At 37.0% G+C, this 20431-nt stretch overlaps 1 protein-coding gene across 5 annotated transcripts in view; it reads left to right on the forward strand.

The window, feature by feature from the left end:
• Positions 1–20431, forward strand: part of MDGA2 (MAM domain containing glycosylphosphatidylinositol anchor 2) — an 891422-nt gene that overhangs the window by 725836 nt on the left and 145155 nt on the right. For all 5 annotated transcript variants that reach the window (XM_008269620.5, XM_089309284.1, XM_089309285.1 and 2 more), the window contains one exon: positions 17884–18153. In XM_008269620.5, coding sequence (XP_008267842.3) covers positions 17884–18153 — 270 coding nt within the window. The remainder of the gene's footprint in view (positions 1–17883; positions 18154–20431) is intronic.

A 20431-nucleotide genomic window follows, 5' to 3' on the forward strand; every position in this document is an offset into this window, starting at 1 on the left:
GATGCTTCCAACTTCTTGACGTAGGCACTAAATGCTATAAATCTCCTTCTTTGCATTACTTTTACTGTATCCCATAAGATTTGATATGTTATATAATCATCTTCATTTGTTTCCAGGAATTTTTTTACTTTCCTTTTGATTTCTTATATTTACTGTTAATTTCAAAACATGTTGTTTAGTGTTGATGTGTTTGCATATTTTCAAGAAATTCTTAAGTTTTAATTTCTAGCTTCATTCCGTAATTGCTTTTAAGAAGTTTGTCTTTTGAAAAGTTATTTAATAGCCTTTTTAAGACTGAATTCCAGCAAAATTAATCATGAATTTAATCAGCCTGTAAATGAGAATTGGAAAAAATTTCTCACATAAATATTTTCAGGGATATTTTGGGATCAGTGTTGACAAATTCTCAAGTTGTCAGCCTTAAATATTGTTTCTCCATTTTATGTGGAAATTAATGTTGAGCAAAGCACCCTAGTGCTATAATTAAAAGAAGTAGCTTTCTCTCAGAAAGAATCCCCAAAGAGGCTTTGTTGATACAAACAACAGAGGCACAGATGTAGAGGTAGCTGATAAAACTTCTTACACAAAGCGTTTCTGTAACCATTTGTGCATAATTGAGTTCTGTATGTGACATTGCTTTTGAGTAGAGAACAATTGTTATCTTTGTGCCATCTGTTGTTTTGTGTCTGTGCCAAGTGTCAACACCGTAAGGTGAAAACAGTGGTTTGTGACTACTGTAGTATACTAGCCCTCACATGGAATCTGATATTCCAGCAAGCTTCATCAGGTTGTCAAGACTAACAAAATAACTGACACTTTATATAAGCAAAGCTATTACTGAGAATGGTTGCCCCTTGATACATCCAACTTATGGATCAATCTGTGAAACTTAAGAAGACTGGAAATCTTTTTTCATGAAAAAAATATTCCAAGTACAGGTCTAATGGTGAATAAGGTAGTAGTGCAGTAGGACAAATTGATGACATCCATGTTATTTTCTTTGCTTATGTTATTTTTGTGATCAATGTAAGTATTTGTTATGACCTCAGATGCGCAACTAACTGATTCTCAACTCTATGAGCTCCATTGCTATTAAACAAAGGCTTGCTAAGTTGTCAAGGGCCATGTTCCATTGCTTACCTTTGGTACTGCAAGTTTCCAGTGTGGTCTAGATTCCTTTCTTGCACATAATATCCTTTTCCCCAATATGCTGTTTGGGGTAGCAGTAAGTCAGATAAGTGTGGGTTAGGTATGCACTTAAGAAAATTAAACTTTCTCCCCAAAATTCAATAATCTATCTGTATTATAAATCACTATGACATAATCACAGGCACTGAGAAAAAAGAGAACATTAGTAGAAATTTAAACTGAATAAAGCAATTCAGCTTCAACATCCCCTGGTGTATAAAAACTAAAAAGTATCATTACATGTAAATGTATAATTCTCCAGGGTTCACTTTTTTTTTAAGGTTTATTTATTTATTTGAAAGTCAGAGTTACACACACATACATATACACAGAGGGGGGGAGTGGATCTTCCATCTGCTGATTCACTTCCTAATTGGCCACAACAGCTGGAGCTGCACCAATCTGAAGCTAGGAGCCAGGAGCTTCTTCCAGATCTCCCACAGGGGTACAGGGGCCCAAGCACTTGCGCCATCTTCTACTGCTTTCCCAGGCCACAACAGATTGCTGGATTGGAAGTGGAGGAGCCAGACCTCGAATCAGCGCCTATATGGGATGCCGGCACTGCAGGCGGCAGCTTTACCTGCTACTCCACAGTGCCGGCCCCGGGGTTCACTTCTTTTCAACAAATTTTTCTTGATAAGGACATTCAATAGTCTGTACTAGATAACTGAAAAAAAATAAATTAGTAGAATAGATTTTTTCCTTGCAATGATACTATTTTATATTTTTATGAATTATTTGTAACAACTTTTAAACCTTATTTCATATAACCTTCACAATAGCACGTTGGTAGACAAAGAAAAGTCTATATCAAAAGCACAGAACTCCAGACTGGGAAGCTGAATCCAAGGGAAATTCAGTTGTTTGATCCAGTCACCAGTGCCATCAGTTTCACGAACAAGAAGAGAGTTCTAGTTTCTTGTCTGAAACTGTGTTCTTTTCTTATAACTTTGTAATTTCTTTAGAAGCCTTAGAGGAAAACAATGAATTGAAAATAAAATGAAATTTACTACTAAATATTTAAATAACAATTCCCAGTTACAATAATGTCTTCAGGGAAATTCAGTAAATGCCTGTTTAGGGTGTTCAGGATTGATTATAATTTACAGTGATGTTATTATGTTCAAGCTAAAGTTTTTCTAATTATAGAAAAATGTAAGTGCACAGCATGAAAGAGAAAAATGAAGACTTGAGCCACGTGTGTATTTTCTTACTAACAGATGTAGAACATGGAAGTAATCTCTGGTTCTTCAAATTGGCAAAAGGCCTTTGCCTACAGAAGAATCCTTAACCTAGGCCACAGTTATTTGTGGAAGACCATTGTCAGGTAGAAAAGAGAAACGAAGCTTTAGACTTAATGAAACCATAAAAAATAGAGCCATTTATTCAAAGTCATTAACAAATAGAAAAACTAAGATGAAACAGAAATGAGCATGGTGAACACTTTCCTAGAGAGAAATAATAATAATTCCTCATTTATTTCCTTGTAACAATTTGAGGAGTCGTAATTTTTGTCAGATACTCACTTGAAATATCAGTAAAACAAATAGTTACGAGAGTTTTCTGTGTTATAAGAAAAGTAAAGAAACAAGATGAAGCCGGCGCCATGGCTCACTTGGCTAATCCTCCACCTGCGGCGCTGGCACACCAGGTTCTGGTCCTGGTTGGGGCACAGGGTACTAGTCCCTGTTGCTCCTCTTCCAGTCCAGCTCTCTGCTGTGGCACGGGAAGGCAGTGGAGGATGGCCCAAGTGCTGGGGTCCCTGCACCTGCGTGGGAGACCAGGAAGAAGCACCTGGTTCCTGGCTTCAGATCGGCACAGTGCCAGCCGTAGTGGCCATTTCGGGAGTGAACCAACGGAAGGAAGACCTTTCTCTCTGTCTCTCTCTCACTGTCTAACTCTTCCTGGCAAAAAATAAAAAAAAATTAAAAAAAAAACAAAGATGTAGGAGGCTAGATGCAGGTGTGCATAGGAGTTGAAATGTTGAGTTCTAATTTGAGCTATAAACTAATACAAATATATTAATGTTTTAATAGAATAATAAGTCTATAGTATAGCTTGTTTATACTTAGTGATATTGGTGGCTTTAATTCTGTACATTTAAATAAGTTAATATCCAACCTGATTTTATTGAGTACCTGATTTTATTGAGTTAGGCTGCTATGAGCCTATTAGGAAAAGAAGAAAACTAGTAAAAATGTTCATCATTTCCCTTCCATTTTTAATGGCATAGGACAAGAAATATGATGTGAGTGTAAAGTTACCAACAGCTGAAACTCTTTTTATATGTCTGGAGTGCCAAAAAACTTCAACTGTTAAATTTTTCAACACATTGATGTTAGCGAAGAGCAACCAGCAAGATAGTGAAAGCCACCCTATAGAACAAGTAGAGATTTAGCAAATGAGATGAGGACTCAAATGTATGGCACAGAATTTTTAAATCTCCAATGGCACTTCGGGATGTTTCCATTTTTGATAGGAATGTTTTGATGGTGTTTTTCTGGAAACACATTAACAGACTTTTTCATATAAAATTCTCATTGAAAGAGAAAGACTTAATTTTGAATTTATGAATCAAAAATTACAACTGTGAAGGAACACATCAGAAATCTTATATAAAATTATAAGTAATAGACAACAGGGAGTGTGGTGGAGGACATTTGGCATCTCAGTGAAGACACTGATTAGAATGCCCACGTCCCACATCAGGGTATCTGGGACCCATTCCCTGCTTTGGTTTCTTGTTCCAGATTCCTGCCAATACACAACCTAGAAAGCAGTGGTGATGGCTCAAGGAGCTATGTTCATGCCGCCCACATGGGAGACCTGGATGGAGTTATTGAGTCCTGGCTTCAGTTCAGTCAGATCCTGAGCCTTACAGGCATTTGGGGAGTGAACAGTGGATGGGAGAGCGCTCTCTTGCGCTCTCTCTCTCTTGCTCTTTCTATCTCTCTCTTTATCTCTCCTTCCCTCCTTCCCTCTCTTCTTCCCTCTCTCCCTCTCTCCTTCCTCCTCTCCCCTCCTATCATCCCTCCCTCTTTGTCTTTTCTTCCTTTCTCTCCTTGTGCTTATTTATTTGAGAGGCAGAGGTACAGACAGAGATAGGGAGAGACAGAGAGAAAGGTCTTCCATCCACGTGTTCACTCCCCAAATGGCTGCAATGGCCAGAGGTAGGCCAATCCAAAGCTAGGGGCCAGGAGCTTCTTCTGGGTCTCCCACATGGGTGCAGGGACCCAAGCACTTGGGCCATCTTCCACTACTTTCCTAGGCCATAGCAGAGAAGAGGCTCAGAAGAGGATAAGCCAGGACGTGAACTTGAGCCCATATGGGATGCCAGCATCGCAGAGGCTTAACTTAATAGTAACGTCACAGTGCTGGCCACAATAAATGATTTTTTAATAAAGATTTTCCTTTAAAAGAATTAGAAAATTAATTTTCAGAAAAATACTGATGGCATGCTATTGGACAGTCAGCTAAGGAGCTGAGTAAGATACATGATTATCTAAAAGAATTATTCTGTTTAGTTTTGATAATGCTTAATGAAATTAAAATGTTTATGAGTTAATATAGACTTATGCTATATAAACTTTGCTCATTAAAGTAAAATTGAGTTCTGTTTTAAAGAAGCTAATTTTTGCCTTCCAACAATTTATTAAAAATAATTTGTCAGCCAATAAATTTCAATATTATACCAATTTAATGATTTAGAGATCTTCTATATAAGGTAAGAAGATAAATCATAGGGTTATCCTGGTTGTCTTTTCATGTTGGTGCTTGTATTATAGCAAATATATGTGTGTATGTGTGATATATATGATGCGTATATGATAGAGATAGATATATGTATATATCTTAACTACCAAGGAAAATTACAGATTTCTTGAATGCAGTGCAGAATCTGACATAATTCTAAACCTGTCCCCAAAGGAGTCATCAATATTTGAGTAATGTTTAAGTGTTAATGAATGAATGACCAGATGTATGAATCCAGTTCCACACGTATCCTACATTACCCAGTACCTGAACGCACTGAAGATGATATCCGTCTGTGGCTTTCTATCCTTCACTGCTGTCCACATGCTTTTAGTTTTACCACTTGTATAATTTTGTTTGGAGAATTGTTCATCTCTGTGGTCAGTCTAAGCCTTTTTTTAACTTTGATTTTATTTGAAACACAGAGAAAGAGTGCGTCCATTCACTGGGTCACTCCTCGAATGCCTGAAACAGCTGGAGCTGGACAGTTTGAAGCTCAGGAACCTGGAACTCATTCTGAGTCTCACACATGGGGGTCATGGGGGTCAACCTCTTGAAACATGCCTGCTTCCTCCCAGAGTACACATCAGCTGGAAGCTGAAATCTGGAGAGGAGCTGGGAATCAAATCCAGGCATTTTCTTATTGAGTGTGCGTGTTATCTCTTAGCCAAAGGCCCACCCCAGTCTAAATCTTACTTTTATTTTATTTTATTTTATTTCATTTTATGTATATGTATATATTTGAAAGGCAGAGTTACAGAGAGGTAGAGGCAGAGATTGAGAAAGGTCTTCCATTTGCTGGCTCACTCCCCAAGTGGCTCCAGTGGCCAGAGCTGTGCCCATCTGAAGCCAAGAGCCAGGAGATTCTTCTCCATCTCCCTCACGGGTGCAGGGGCCCAAGGACTTAGGCCATCTTCTACTGCTTTCCCAGGGCATAGCAGAGAGCTGGGTTGGAAGTAGAGCAGCTGGGACCTGAACTGGTGCCAATGTATGATGCTGCAGGTGGAGGATTAACCTGCACCACAGCGCCGGCCCCTAAATCCTTTGATTAGCTAAAACTCAGATATTTGATAAGAAAGTGCAGACTGAAGAAGTGTACAATGTTTAGATTTTCAGTCCCAGCTCTTCTCCACACTAAGTGGTGCTTCTCTGCAGTTTTCCTTGCCTCCTCCTCTCTGGGTACTCAAAATATTCTTTTAAAATCGGGTCATGAAAATTTTGATAACCCTATCACATAATAACATTTGTCTCTCATGGTAACTTGGAGCATTAGTACCCTATCACACCCATTGTGCATCTACCACTCACTCCAAGTTTCTTACACTCAGACTTACTCACTGTGCTCTTTAAAGGTTCATGGGTCCAAGCTGTGTCTACCCGACCCAGACCATGAGTCCTGAAAAGAAAGGGACTTTGTATTTCTCACAGTGTTATAAACACTTTCTCTTCTTACTTCCTATCTTCTAGTTAAGACTCTTTAAAGTCCTTGAGGTGTAGGAAACATATTTTACATGGTTCTCAACTATTTCAATAGGTGTTTATTTATTTGTTGACGTAAATTTGTACTATTTCTTAAGGAAAAATTATAAAGACTCTACTGTAATGGGTGATTAGAAGTTTTTTAGAATTTGAGTACATAAATTTTTTACAGTGGTAATATTGGATACAAACCCAATCTCTTTTTACATTTGTAGTCAGGGCATATGTATGTGATAAATCCAGGAAATGACCTAATTTGCAAATTCAGTATTAAACATAAATATATAATTACCAATATACTGAATACGATTGGAGATAAAATATTTTGCTTCCTTGTGTCATTCTTCAGGAAAGATTTAACACCTTTTAATAGGGATTCTGCAGTATTTTCCCAAGGTGTTCAAATATAGAAAGCCCAACTTGACAGAGGCAATGAAAACAATTCTTCCTCTGTTACCAACAATAACCTCTCAAACCCGAAACCTCAGATTTACCATAAAATGCATAGCACATTAAAATTGACTTGCTTCTACTATTATTACACTTATGTGAAATTTAGAGAAAATATGTGTTGTCCTTGTAAGTAGTGGTAGACTGTTTTGAAGTATTTACTGAGCACATTCACCTTAGGTCCTAGTAATTAGTGTCAACAATGTAACACATGCTGCTGAGTGACTACCCATAGCCTCCATTCCACACAAATCAATTTGATGTACTGCAGGACTATTAGGATGTATGCTAAATGTTTTCCTTAAATTATTATGAATGAATAAACCATTATGAAGACTAGAATGATATATTGATTTAAATATTTTCTGTATGAGTGTTGTCTAAGAATCCTTTTCATCAAAGTGTTCATATTCATTATAATAGAAAAAGAGTAAATTAAAACAATATGGTCATCAAATTTGATATGACACAATTTTTTTTTAAACTTTTATTTAATGAATATAAATTTCCAAAGTACGCCTTATGGATTACAATGGCTTCCCCCCCATAACATCCCTCCCACCCGCAACCCTCCCCTTTCCCACTCCCTCTCCCCTTCCATTCACATCAAGATTCATTTTCAATTCTCTTTATATACAGAAGATCAGTTTAGCATACATTAAGTAAAGATTTCAACAGTTAGCTCCCACACAAACATAAAGTGAAAAATAATAGATGATTTTTTAAATGATGATGAAATCAGATCAGACCTATTGTCATGTTTAATCCCAGCGAGAGTCAAGTTGGGAATTAATAATTTCTTCTTCTTTTTTTTTTTTTTTTTTACAGAAGATCAGTTTAGTATACATTAAGTAAAGATTTCAACAGTTTGCACCCCCATAGAAACACAAAGCGAAATATACTGTTTGAGTACTCATTATAGCATTAAGTCTCAATGTACAGCACATTAAGGACAGAGATCCTACATGAGGAGTAAGTGCACAGTGACTCCTGTTGTTGACTTTACAAATTGACACTCCTGTTTATGGCATCAGTAATCTCCCTATGCACCAGTCATGAGTTTCCAAGGCTAAGGAAGCCTTTTGAGTTCACCGACTCTTATCTTGTTTAGACAAGGTCATATTCAAAGTGGAGGTTCTCTCCTCCCTTCAGAGAAAGGTACCTCCTTCTTTGAAGACCTGTTCTTTCCACTGGGATCTCACTCACAGTGATCTTTCATTTAGGGTGTTTTTTTTTTTTTTTTTTTTTTTTTTTTTTTTTTTTTTTTTTTTTTTTTTTTTGCCAGGGTGTCTTGGCTTTCCATTCCTGAAATACTCTCACGGGCTTTTCAGCCAGATCGGAATGCCTTTAGGGCTGATTCTGAGGCCAGAGTGCTGTTTAAGACATCCGCCATTCTATGAGTCTGCTGAGTATCTCGCTTCCCATGTTGGATCACTCTCCCCTTTATTTATTCTATCGGTTAGTGTTAGCAGGTACTAGACTTGTTTATGTGCTCCCTTTGACTCTTAGTCCTTTCATTATGATCAATTGTGAACTGAAATTGATCACTTGGAATAGTGAGATGGCATTGGTACATGCCACCCTGGTGGGCTTGAATTGGAATCCCCTGGTATGTTTTTAACTCTACCATTTGGGGCAAGTCAGCTTGAGCATGTCCCAAATTGTACATCTCTTCCCTCTCTTATTCCCACTCTTATGTTTAACAGGGATCACATTTCAGTTAATTTTCAACACTTAAGAATAACTGTGTATTTAATTACAGAATTAAACCAGTAGTATTAAGTAGAACAGACAAAAAAACTACTAAGAGGGATAATGTATTAAGTTGTTCATTAACAGTCAGGGCTATGCTGATCAAGTCACCGTTTCCCATAGTGTCCATTTCACTTCAGGAGGTTTCCTTTTTGGTGTTCAGTCAGTTGTCACCGATCAGGGCGAACATATGGTATTTGTCCCTTTGGGTCTGGCTTATTTCACTCAGCATGATGTGTTCCAGATTCCTCCATTTTGTTGCAAATGACTGGATTTCGTTGTTTCTTACTGCGGTATAGTATTCTAAAGAGTACATATCCCATAATTTCTTTATCCAGTCTACCGTTGATGGGCATTTAGGTTGGTTCCAGGTCTTAGCTATTGTGAATTGAGCTGCAATAAACATTAGGGTGCAGACCGCTTTTTTGTTTGCCAATTTAAATTCCTTTGGGTAAATTCCAAGGAGTGGGATGGCTGGGTTGAATGGTAGGGTTATCTTCAGGTTTCTGAGGAATCTCCAGACTGACTTCCATAGTGGCTCGACCAGTTTGCATTCCCACCAACAGTGGGTTAGTGTCCCTTTTTCCCCACATCCTCGCCAGCATCTGTTGTTGGTAGATTTCTGCATGTGAGCCATTCTAACCTGGGTGAGGTGAAACCTCATTGTGGTTTTGATTTGCATTTCCCTGATTGCTAGTGACCTTGAACATTTTTTCATGTGCCTGTTGGCCATTTGGATTTCCTCTTTTGAAAAATGTCTATTGAGGTCCTTGGCCCATCTCTTAAGTGGGTTGTTGGTTTTGTTTTTGTGGAGTTTCTTGATCTCTTTGTAGATTCTGGTTATTAACCCTTTATCTGTTGCATAGTTTGCAAATATTTTTTCCCATTCTGTCGGTTGTCTCTTCACTCTCCTGACTGTTTCTTTTGCAGTACAGAAACTTCTCAATTTGATGCAATCCCAATAGTTGATTTTGGCTTTGACTGCCTGTGCCTCCCGGGTCTTTTCCAGAAATTCTTTGCCTGTGCCAATATCTTGAAGGGTTTCTCCAATGTTCTCTAGTAACTTGATGGTGTCAGGTCGTAGATTTAGGTCTTTAATCCATGTTGAGTGGATTTTTGTGTAAGGTGTAAGGTAGGGGTCTTGCTTCATGATTCTGCACGTGGAAATCCAATTTTCCCAGCAGCATTTATTGAATAGACTGTCCTTGCTCCAGGAATTAGTTTTAGATCCTTGATCACATATAAAAGCAATTTATAGATTCAATGCAATACCAATCAAGATACCGAAGACCTTCTTCTCAGATCTGGAAAAAATGGTGCTGAAATTTATATGGAGGCACAAGAGACCTCGAATAGCTAAAGCAATCTTGTACAACAAAAACAAAGCCGGAGGCATCACAATACCAGATTTCAGGACATACTACAGGGCAGTTGTAATCAAAACAGCATGGTACTGGTACAGAAACAGATGGATAGACCAATGGAACAGAATTGAAACACCAGAAATCAACCCAAACATCTACAGCCAACTTATATTTGATATGACACAATTTTAAATTTTTTTTTTTTGATTTTTTTTTTTGGTTTTGTTGAGAAGGATTTTAATCCCCAAGGAAAATAAAATAAGTATCTTTTAAGTAGAGAAACACTCCTTGAAGAAAACCATTACACCATGAGCAAAAACTAAAAAACTTACAGCCACTACTGTCTCACATTTTTGTTGATGAAATCAATATTTAATAACTCCTTTCTCCTAAAACTAAAGTGTACATCTTCAGCTCTTCTGGCCTAAGATTAGGCTTCAAATATCATTTATAAATTTTTCAAGGATAGTTAATATTCTGAGTCTCCTCAATTTTATCTGGCCAATTCTTGCAGGAAAAAATAAAAACATGTATTTCTAAAAAGTTTCATTCCTATTAAATTTATTGTCATGTTAATGTGCTGTTTTACCTGTTTATCCCCTTTGTAAAGGATGAATCAATTTATGTCCAAAGTTTTGAATTAGGCATTTATTATAAATCACATTCTATGACTTAGAGTTAGTTATAATTAATAATCAGATATTAGAGGCAGCATTTTAACTGAATTTTGAATAGTCCAATATTAGCCTAATTGGGGCTATTATCAAATAACCAGTTAATTTTTGTATGTAGAAATACAATCAAAAGTACAATAGATTGTCTAACTATTGTTGCTTAAATCTGAACATAGAAAATGAGAAGTCTGAATTCCTGTCTCTTTTGTTGTTAATAGTTGTCTGTTCTTTTGAAAGGAAGAAAACATTAGAAATTTCAGTGTTTCTCATTTGAACTCTTTCCATGTAACATCTTCAGAGAAATTTATACTATCCTTCAAGAAAAAAAATGAGGGCTTTGTATGAAAAAATATTTTTGAAGAAGGTATTCAAAAAATTGTCTCGTAATATCAAAATTTTAGAGTCAGTTTTTACTTAGAGCTTGATGATGCATATGGCATATTCTGTTATTCACACCAATGTTCTGTATCTTTTCCAAAATTTAATTTTCAGTGTCAAAATCACTCTTCTTAGACTGTCTCAACTCTTCTTTAATCCTGTGTGAACTACATTTCTCTTGGGAAATGTATTTCATGAACAAATTAAATTGTCACCTCCCTAACATAAGTCTAAGTACAAAATGTGAGTTCTTCCAAGTTCTCGAGAATTGACATGTCAGTGGCATGATATTGTATCTCCTACATGATACTTATCTCCTGTTTTTCAAATTCATCTTCTGTCGTATAAAGGATAGGTTAGATGATTCCCCAATTGTTTCTTTCCTAAAACCTATTTTAAGATAATCCTTTTATTTTAGTTTGAATTAATCGTGAAAGTGGCATTTGATGGCGTGTATGAATTTCCAAAACACAGAACTGGTGACTTGGCATCATAGTCTATTGACTGCAAAACTTAGTCTATTTCATCTTCTTTGTGTTATAAATCAAACTTAAGCATAAACTGTAGATATTGCAATTCCACTTTTCTGGGAAAGTTCTTCTGCTTAATTGGACTTCTGGTTCACTTCAAATTAATTTAAAAAATGGTTTTTGTTGAAATAACCCTTACTGGTCACCAAGTTTCTGAAATACACTTTACATTGATAAGTAAAAAAGATAAAGGGTTGAGGACATGAAGATTTAGTTTCTTCCAGTTCTGCTTCCTCATGGATAACTTTATCTGTAATGTAGTTTATTGCTACAAGTCAGTACTCCAACTTCTATCTTAATTTTTTTTTTTTGAAACTACCTCATTGAGTTATAAGCTCACAAACTGAAATTCCAAGATACTCTATGAAGAAATCAGATGGCTTTAGGGTTGACAGTTTCATCAATAGGAATATGTTACATAATTAATCATTACCTTCCTGGACCCTTACTCAAATCAGAAATAGAATTAGTTTCCTTAAACTGTATCATTCCCTTGCTCAGTAGCTTTATATTGCTAACTTTTGCCTTGGGATGGCGCACTACCATAATTTAACTCTATCATTATGTTCTAGTCAACTTTCATGAAACCTTTTATATAGCCTAACTATTACTTTTTACTCTATTTGTGCTGAAACAATCTTTGCAATTCAGTAGAAGCTGCCTAATTTGAAAGCCTCAGTTTAGAATGCATATATTCTGAATCCCATTCATTTTTTTGAGTTCACAGCAGATTGAAGACTGCCAATGTTTGTTTCCCACACAAATCCTTCTGTACTGTTAAATACTCACCAATTGTTTGATTCAAATTTAGTGTCCAACCTAAAGTTTCTCTAAAGAACTGATCTCCAAATCAATTACCTTATTTACCAACAGCAACGTAACATCCATTAATTCCATCCATTAATTAATTCAGTTCAGCTATAACCCACGAGTTAAAGAGCTCAGTCCTACAAGAGTGCCTCTATTCAGATGCCAGGTTGCCACCTGCATCTGTAATCTACAAGCTATAAATTTAGATGTTCCTGATCATCTCACTTCAGGTTTGATCATTTATTAAAACAACTCAGAGAACTCAGGAAAATAATTACATTTACAGGTTTATTATAAAGGCTACAACTTAGGAAGAACCAAATGGAGGAGGTGTGTAGAGTTAGGATGTTGGGGAATGGTGGGTCTTCCTTGCTGTCTTTTGGCACATCACCTCCCAGGACCTCTGTGTATTCATGGAGCTAGAGCTCATCATACTGTGTGTCGCCACTTTATTGTTTTTACTGGAAAAAGGAAGAATTTCATCCATTGACTTAATACTCCAAATTTTAGATTTCTCCTGTAAATATTGAATATGTTGATTATTGAGTGTAGTTTCTCTGGTTCCTTTAAAGCAAGCAAAAAGCAGATGACAAGAGTTTGGGAAACCTTTTGACTTGTGCAGGTATAGCACTGTTCCCTCTAATGTTTAATTGTGGTCATACTTGTGCTAACATACTCCAAAGTAGTGAGCATTCTTCTCTTTTACTATTAGTGACTGAATAAAACTCTATTTTTAATATCCATGGTATCATACTCCCATAAGGATTTTAAGATGCTTTATATTAATATTGTTATAATTAGTTTGAAGAGTCTTATTTAAATATGACTTGTTTTTATTATTTTTAAATTAACATACATATAAAAGCATTCTTACATATCAGGGACCACATGATGTTTCATTACCCATATATATTGTATAATATCCAGAGTCAACATAGTTACACTTTCAAGTATTTAACATTTCTTTATAGTGAAAGTTTACCAAATCCTATTTTCTAAGTTTTTTAGATAGAAAAGTATACAGTTTATTAACACTATTTATAATTACTACACTGTGGAATAGAATCCCCAGTCTTCTTACTCCTTTCTAGCTATGAGTATGTACCCATCAATCAATCTCTTCTAATCCCTCGATTCCCAAATCCCTCCCCAGCCTCTGGCATCCACCATTTTTTAAAAAAGATTTATTTCACTTATTTGAAAGGCAGAGTTACAGAGAGAGAGAGAGAGCAAAAGAGAGAGAGACAGAGAGTCCATCCACTGTTTCACTCCCCACATAGCCCCAACAGCCAATGCTAGGCAGGCTGAAGCCAGGAGTTGGGAGCTTCATCCAGGACTCCTAAGCACTGGGGCCATCTTCTGCTGCTTTTAGCAGGTGCATTAGCACCCCAGATTTCAACCAGTGTTCATATGGGATTCTCACGTTGAGGGTGGCAGCCCAACCTGCTCTGCCACAGTGCCGGCCTCTACCACTGTATTTTTAACTTTATGAGATCCTGTATTTTTGGACTCCTCCTAGGACTGAGATCATTGGTGGTTATCTTTCTGTTTGGGGCCTATTTCACTTAATGTTAGTGACTTCCAATTCCATTCATGTTGTTGCAGATGACAAAATTTCATCTTTTTATGGCTTAGTAATATTCCATTGTGGATATATACCACATTTTCTGTATCCATTCATCGGTGGATACATACATACGTTGTCCAGTGCTGTGATAAACATGGGGAGCAGATGTCTCTTTGGCATATGGATTTCATTTCTCTTGGATATATGCCCAGGGATAGGATTGTTGGATCATATATTGTAGATCTATTTTATGTTAAATGTACTTCCTGTCTTATAGGTTTTTTTTTTTAAACAGATTTATTTATTTATTGGAAAGTCAAAATTACAGAGAGGGAGGGAGGGAGGAGAGAGAGAGAGTGAATGAATGAGGTCTTCCATCCACTGACTCACTCCCCAACTGGCCACAACTGCTGGAGCTGGGCCAGACCAAAGTAGGAGTCAAGAGCTTCTTTTGGATCTCCCACATGGGTACAGGGGCCCAAGCACTTGGGCCATCCTATGCTGCTTTCCCAGGTGCAATAGCAGGGAGCTGGATAGGAGGTGGACTCACATGGGCGCCCATGTGGGATTCCGGCACTGCAGATGGCGGCTTTACGGGCTGCGCCACAGCACTGGCCCCTGTCTTACACTTTTGATACACATCTGAAGCAGGCAGTTGTTCTCAAGAAATGAAGACAAATTTTATTCATATGCGAAATAAAAAGAACTCATAAACTAATCTCTGATCCCCTTAAGACAAAAACTTGTACACATTTTTAAATAATCCAGCATTTTCATGCATTTCCCTTTCCAGAAGTGTTAGGCATCTGTAAATGAACTTGAACATTAGAACTACCCTCACTGTGGAATACCTATCAGACATCTTGAGCCTATAGGTGCAAGAAAAGAAAATGTCAAATTTGGAATTAATTTTGAGCACTTTATACACTTAAAACCCATAATGTATTTAGTATATTGCACCTTAACCTTTGCACACTTACTGTTTTGTATGCACTTAGATATATTAATATGCAAGTAATACATAATATATATGGAGTACCCTTCTACATAAACTGCAATTTGAATCTGGTTTGTAACAACCCATTAGCACTTTTTCCTTAACCTAGCAGTTGTGTTGCAATACTTTCATGCTTTCCACAAAGTATGATTTCAGTTTTTTACCTAGAAAGTTTTGAATTCTAAGTAATTTGAACACATCAATCTCTATTTTAGTTGATAATTTTAAATAACCAGTGGGGTGGGGCTGAAGCTGTGGTGCAGCCGGTTAAAGCCCTGGCCTGCAGCGCTGGCATCCCGTATGGGCGCTGGTTCTAGTGCTGGCTGCTCCTCTTCTGATCCAGCTCTCTGTTATGGCCTGGGAATGCAGTAGAAGATGGCCCAAGTCCTTGGGCCCCTGCACCCACGTGGGAGACCCGGAAGAGGCTCCTGGCTCCTAGCTTCAGGTCGGTGCAACTCTGGCTGTTGTGGTCATCTGGGGAGTGAACCAGCGGATGGAAGACCTCTCTCTCTGTCTCTACCTCTCTCTGTAACTCTGTCTTGCAAAAAAATAAAAATAAATCTTTAAAGAAAATAACCAATGGGGTAAAATTTTCAAAGCCCTTTTGAGGAATAAAGACAAACCATACACTATTGATAATATTTGTATTTGGAAGTAATTATAGTCAAAAATGATAATTGTTAAGAGTATATATTCTAGAATCAGATTGCCTTTTTTAATCCTTATTATACCTTTTGTTTGGTAACTGAATGAGTTTGTTTAACCTCTGTAGTCTTCACCTCTTCTATAAAATGGGTGACTGCTATAAAAGGAAGTCTTATAAATACCTTACCTAGTGCCTAGCAAATATTCACTTTCAGTATCAACAAATATAATTTTATTTTAATTTTATCATCATTCAGTATATATGTAGTGAGAATTTTGATTGACTTTTAAATCATATATAATATATAATTATATAAGTTAATAAGTTATATAACTAATATTTTAAGAATCATTTTGCTCAACTGAAAAAATACGTTCCTATTTATTTCTCTAAGGAGTTTTACTTTTTAATATTTCATATGAAAGTTTATTTTTCTCATAACATATTCATTTATTTCACTTTCATAATGCTAAGTAATTCATAATAAAGTATATTGAATAACTGTGACAACAGAAAAAACTGAGTCTATCAGAATCATGAGCTCTTAATTTTAACATCTGAAGCTTTCTTCATCATATTCAAAGACTTCATATTATAAATCAAATCATAACTGCAAATATCAGTCCTTCTCCCTGCATATACAAAGATTAAAATGTTGAGCTCTTTAATAGCCTGGGCACTTGAAGTGAATGTGAATGTTACCATAGTCATAGTTGATTGGACTATAATGAATGTGTTCAGTTTCATACTTCCTGTCTTTTTGGAAAATGAGGTTTCTTTAAATTAAGGAACCACCCTGTGTACAAATATTTTGAGTGGTCTTTTTTATAGAAATTATGCTTTCTAATTTAGACTATATTAAAATTCAGGAAAGTATACTGTTTTTAAATAATTTTAACTACCATATCAGACATGATTATAGATCATTAACAATTGAAAAGGTTGAATCTTTTAGGTACAGAAAAAAATGTCACATTCATATATAGAAGGCTCTAAAAAACTTACTTAAGCAATCCAGTAGGTCAGAGTAATTCAAATAATTCTCACAGAAAAAATTTTAGATCCATTTGTTTATTTGAAAGATAGAGCAACCAACCTCCGAAACCCCCATCCTCCCAAAAAATGGCCACTATGGCCTGGGCTGGTCCAGGCTGAATCAGGAGCCAGGGATTCTATTCAAGTTTCTCACATGGGTTACAAGGGCCCAAGTCCTGGGGCTGTATTTCACTGCTTCCTGAGATGCATTATTGGGCACTCCAATCTGGGACATCGACATTGAGTCACCACAGCAGTGGCCCCTCACAGCAAGTTAAGTAAATATGTATTTTAGAATATTTCCTGTGTTAAGAATAATTATTTTCATTGATAACCCTTGCCACTTTAAAGAAATTCTTAAGAATAAATCTTTGCACACTTTTAGTTTTGTTACATAGATAAAAAGTGAGAGCAAATGTATATTCACTTGTATGCATTTGACTCCAGTATCACTAAGCTTTACTCCATTTTAGCATTTCATTCTTATCTTACTGCCTCTGTAATATTTAAATTCCAAAAAAGTTCCGTCCCTTGACGGCAGCTTTTTTGGCTTCCAGATTCTTTGACCCTCTCCATTACTTGCTGTCCAGGTTTTCAAGTTGTTCTACTGATCCAGTAAATTGAATGTTCTCCTGTTAGCTTCCTTCTGAAGTCATATCTTTCCAGAACCAGCTTTGTCTAACACTTAAGCTGTCCTGTCTGGGTTATCCTCTTGTCTTTTTGTTTTCCTATACCAAGCCTCCAGATACAGTATCAAACTGCCATGTTTTTGAAGGGTAAAGGGCATTTCTTTAAATTATCTTACTGTGTAACAAACCAACCTAATACTTAGGAGTGTAAAAGAACCCACATGTTTGTATATCTTGTTGCCTAATATCTAATAAGTCAAAAGTCTAAGTAGCTCTTGAATGGGTAGGACTAGAGCAGCAGGAAACCCAGTCTACACATTCCCACTCTGAAGGGAGTGCCAGAAAATTGTCATTTTGAACTGAGCACAGCATCGGTGATAGCGAAGTCCACGCATGAAATTGCAACCGCAAGCTGGCCCTCACAAGGACTTTAATATTTGTATCTAACCATGTTAGCAATCATAGTGAATGAAAATGAATAAGGTACCAGGTGTTCTGGGTAAATTTAAAAAAAAAATAATTTCCCTATTACTTGGGACTGTGTTTATAAAAATAAGTTCTCATAATAAGAATGGCCATTGGCTTATTGCAAGGCATATCCTTCATCTCTTTTCCACCGTGTTTTTATCAGATCCCCCTGCCGTGGAACCGGCGTTCCTGGAGATCCGGCAAGGACAGGACCGAAGTGTCACGATGAGCTGCAGGGTGCTGAGAGCCTATCCAATACGGGTACTGACCTATGAGTGGCGCTTGGGCAATAAGTTATTACGGACGGGTCAGTTTGACTCTCAGGAGTACACGGAGTACCCGGTGAAGAGTCTTTCCAATGAAAACTATGGGGTTTACAACTGTAGCATCATGAATGAAGCTGGAGCTGGGAGATGCAGCTTTCTTGTTACAGGTAAGATCCCAGATTTTTGCTTTTATGTTTTTATTTTTTTAGACCAAGGGACTTTAGGTCTATGTCAATATAAAAATGTAAACATTTCTTAAATCCATGGAGCATACCATGAGCAATTTGGATCTGCAAATTAGACTTTCTGCTTGTTTATTTTCAAAACCAGCCTATTTTAATAGTTAAAATAGTACATGTGCCTCTAGACTACCTAGAAGTTAACTTGAATTCAAATTGAGTCAGTGATAAAGTTGGTTATTTTGAGTATTTTAGTAATAAAGTGAGAACTAAGGATGTTAACTGGTTTCATTTGGATCCCATTATAGGTATTAATAGTTATGTGTTTCTTATGCAAGTCAAGTCTAAAATTATGGTGAAGATATGCCTACTCCTGTTTTCTTAATAGCAGAGAAAGTGATTTTTACTATCCATTCACTTAAGAATTTATTTTCAATGTATGATAACTTTCCATTCTGTTCTTAGTCTGCCATAATTTTAAAAATATTCCGCAGAAAAACAATATGGAGATTCAAGTAGTTCCTGGGAAAAAAGTAAAAGTTTAAGGACAAGTATCTGACCCAGTGTTGCAGACACTAGGATGCCCACGTTCCGTATCAGCGTACCTGGGTTTAAGTCCCGGCTCTACTCCGAAGTCCAGTGTCCTGTTAGTGTGCAGCTTGCAAAGCAACAGATAATGGCTCAAGTGATTGGGTCCCTGTCACCCACGGGAGACCTGGATTGAGTCCCCAGCTTTTGTCTTCAGTCTGATCAAGCCCCCACTATTGTGGGTGGGGAGTGAATCAGCACATGGGCGATCCTGCTTGTCTGTGTGTATGTCTCTGTCTCTCTGCCATCTAAGTAAATAAAAGAGAAAAAGTTAATTTTTAGAGAGAAAGATCAGCTTATTTTGTTGCATACAAATTTGAAAATAGATGAATAGCTTTTTCAAAATACTCATTTCCATTATCTTTTGAAGATCCCTTGTTAACATAGATTTCAAAATTTTTTGCATTAAAATAAGCTCTTTTTATAGCACATTCCATACTATTTGAAGTACCCACATAAATTGTACCTAGCATTTAATAAGTTAGGGAGATATATTCACACTTTCTTATGTTAATATCTTTTAAGTATTCTCTCAATATTAAGCCTTACATATTTATATTATTTTATATTTTATGTACTAAAGTAAATCTGTGCTCTTTTCAAAATAGAGTTTAGCCATATAATAAAAGGAAATACTTCTCATTGTTCTTTTGTCCAAGGTAGAATTACTTGTAATAGTTTCAGTATTTATATTAGTAAGAGAAAAACCTTGAATTTATGTACTCTTCAAAAAGCAGTCATAAAAAATTATCACAGTGTTTCAAGCTGAAGACCTCTTCACTAATAACATTAGTTCTTAGTGATAAATTCTTACTGGTAAGAGAACTCTGAAAATATTAATTGACTGCTTCTTAAAGTGTATTATTAATTAAATGAAATATAACCAGCTAACCAAAGAACATGAAACTGTCCTCTGTTGATTTTTCTTCCTTTTTGTTTGACAGTGCCTTTTATTAAGTTTCAGTTGAATTTGAAGCTTTTATATATATATATACATATATATATACACATATATATATATATATTTAATTTTTGACAGGCAGAGTGGACAGTGAGAGAGAGACAGAGAGAAAGGTCTTCTTTACCATTGGTTCACCATCCAATGGCTGCTGTGGCCGGTGCGCTGCAGCCGGCGCACCGCGCTGATCCCAAGCCAGGAGCCAGGTGTTTCTCCTGGTCTCCCATGCGGGTGCAGGGCCCAAGCACTTGGGCCATCCTCCACTGCCTTCCCAGGCCACAGCAGAGAGCTGGACTGGAAGAGGGGCAACTGGGACAGAATCCAGTGCCCCAACCAGGACTAGAACCAGCTGTGCCAGCGCCGCAGGCAGAGGATTAGCCTATTGATTAACCTTTTGTGTATTTGAAAGAGGAGTAGGGGCAGAGAGAAATAGCATCCTTCCTCCTGTTCAATTTGACAGTGAACAGTGAGGGCTGGGCCAGGTCAAAACCAGGACCCAGAGCCAGGAACCCCTTATATGGTTCTCCTGTGTAACTGGCAGGAACCTAAGTATTTGGATAATAATTCCCTGCCTCCTAAGTGCATTAGCAGAGAGCTGGATCAGAAATAGAAAAGCCAGTACTTGGCCAGCGCCGCGGCTCAATAGGCTAATCCTCCGGCGCTGGCACACTGGGTTCTAGTCCCATTCAGGGCATCAGATTCTGTCCCGGTTGCCCCTCT

This window comes from Oryctolagus cuniculus, chromosome 12 (assembly GCF_051225735.1).
Source record: "Oryctolagus cuniculus isolate XC-2025 breed Fujian yellow rabbit chromosome 12, ASM5122573v1, whole genome shotgun sequence".
Classification (NCBI taxonomy): domain Eukaryota; kingdom Metazoa; phylum Chordata; class Mammalia; order Lagomorpha; family Leporidae; genus Oryctolagus; species Oryctolagus cuniculus.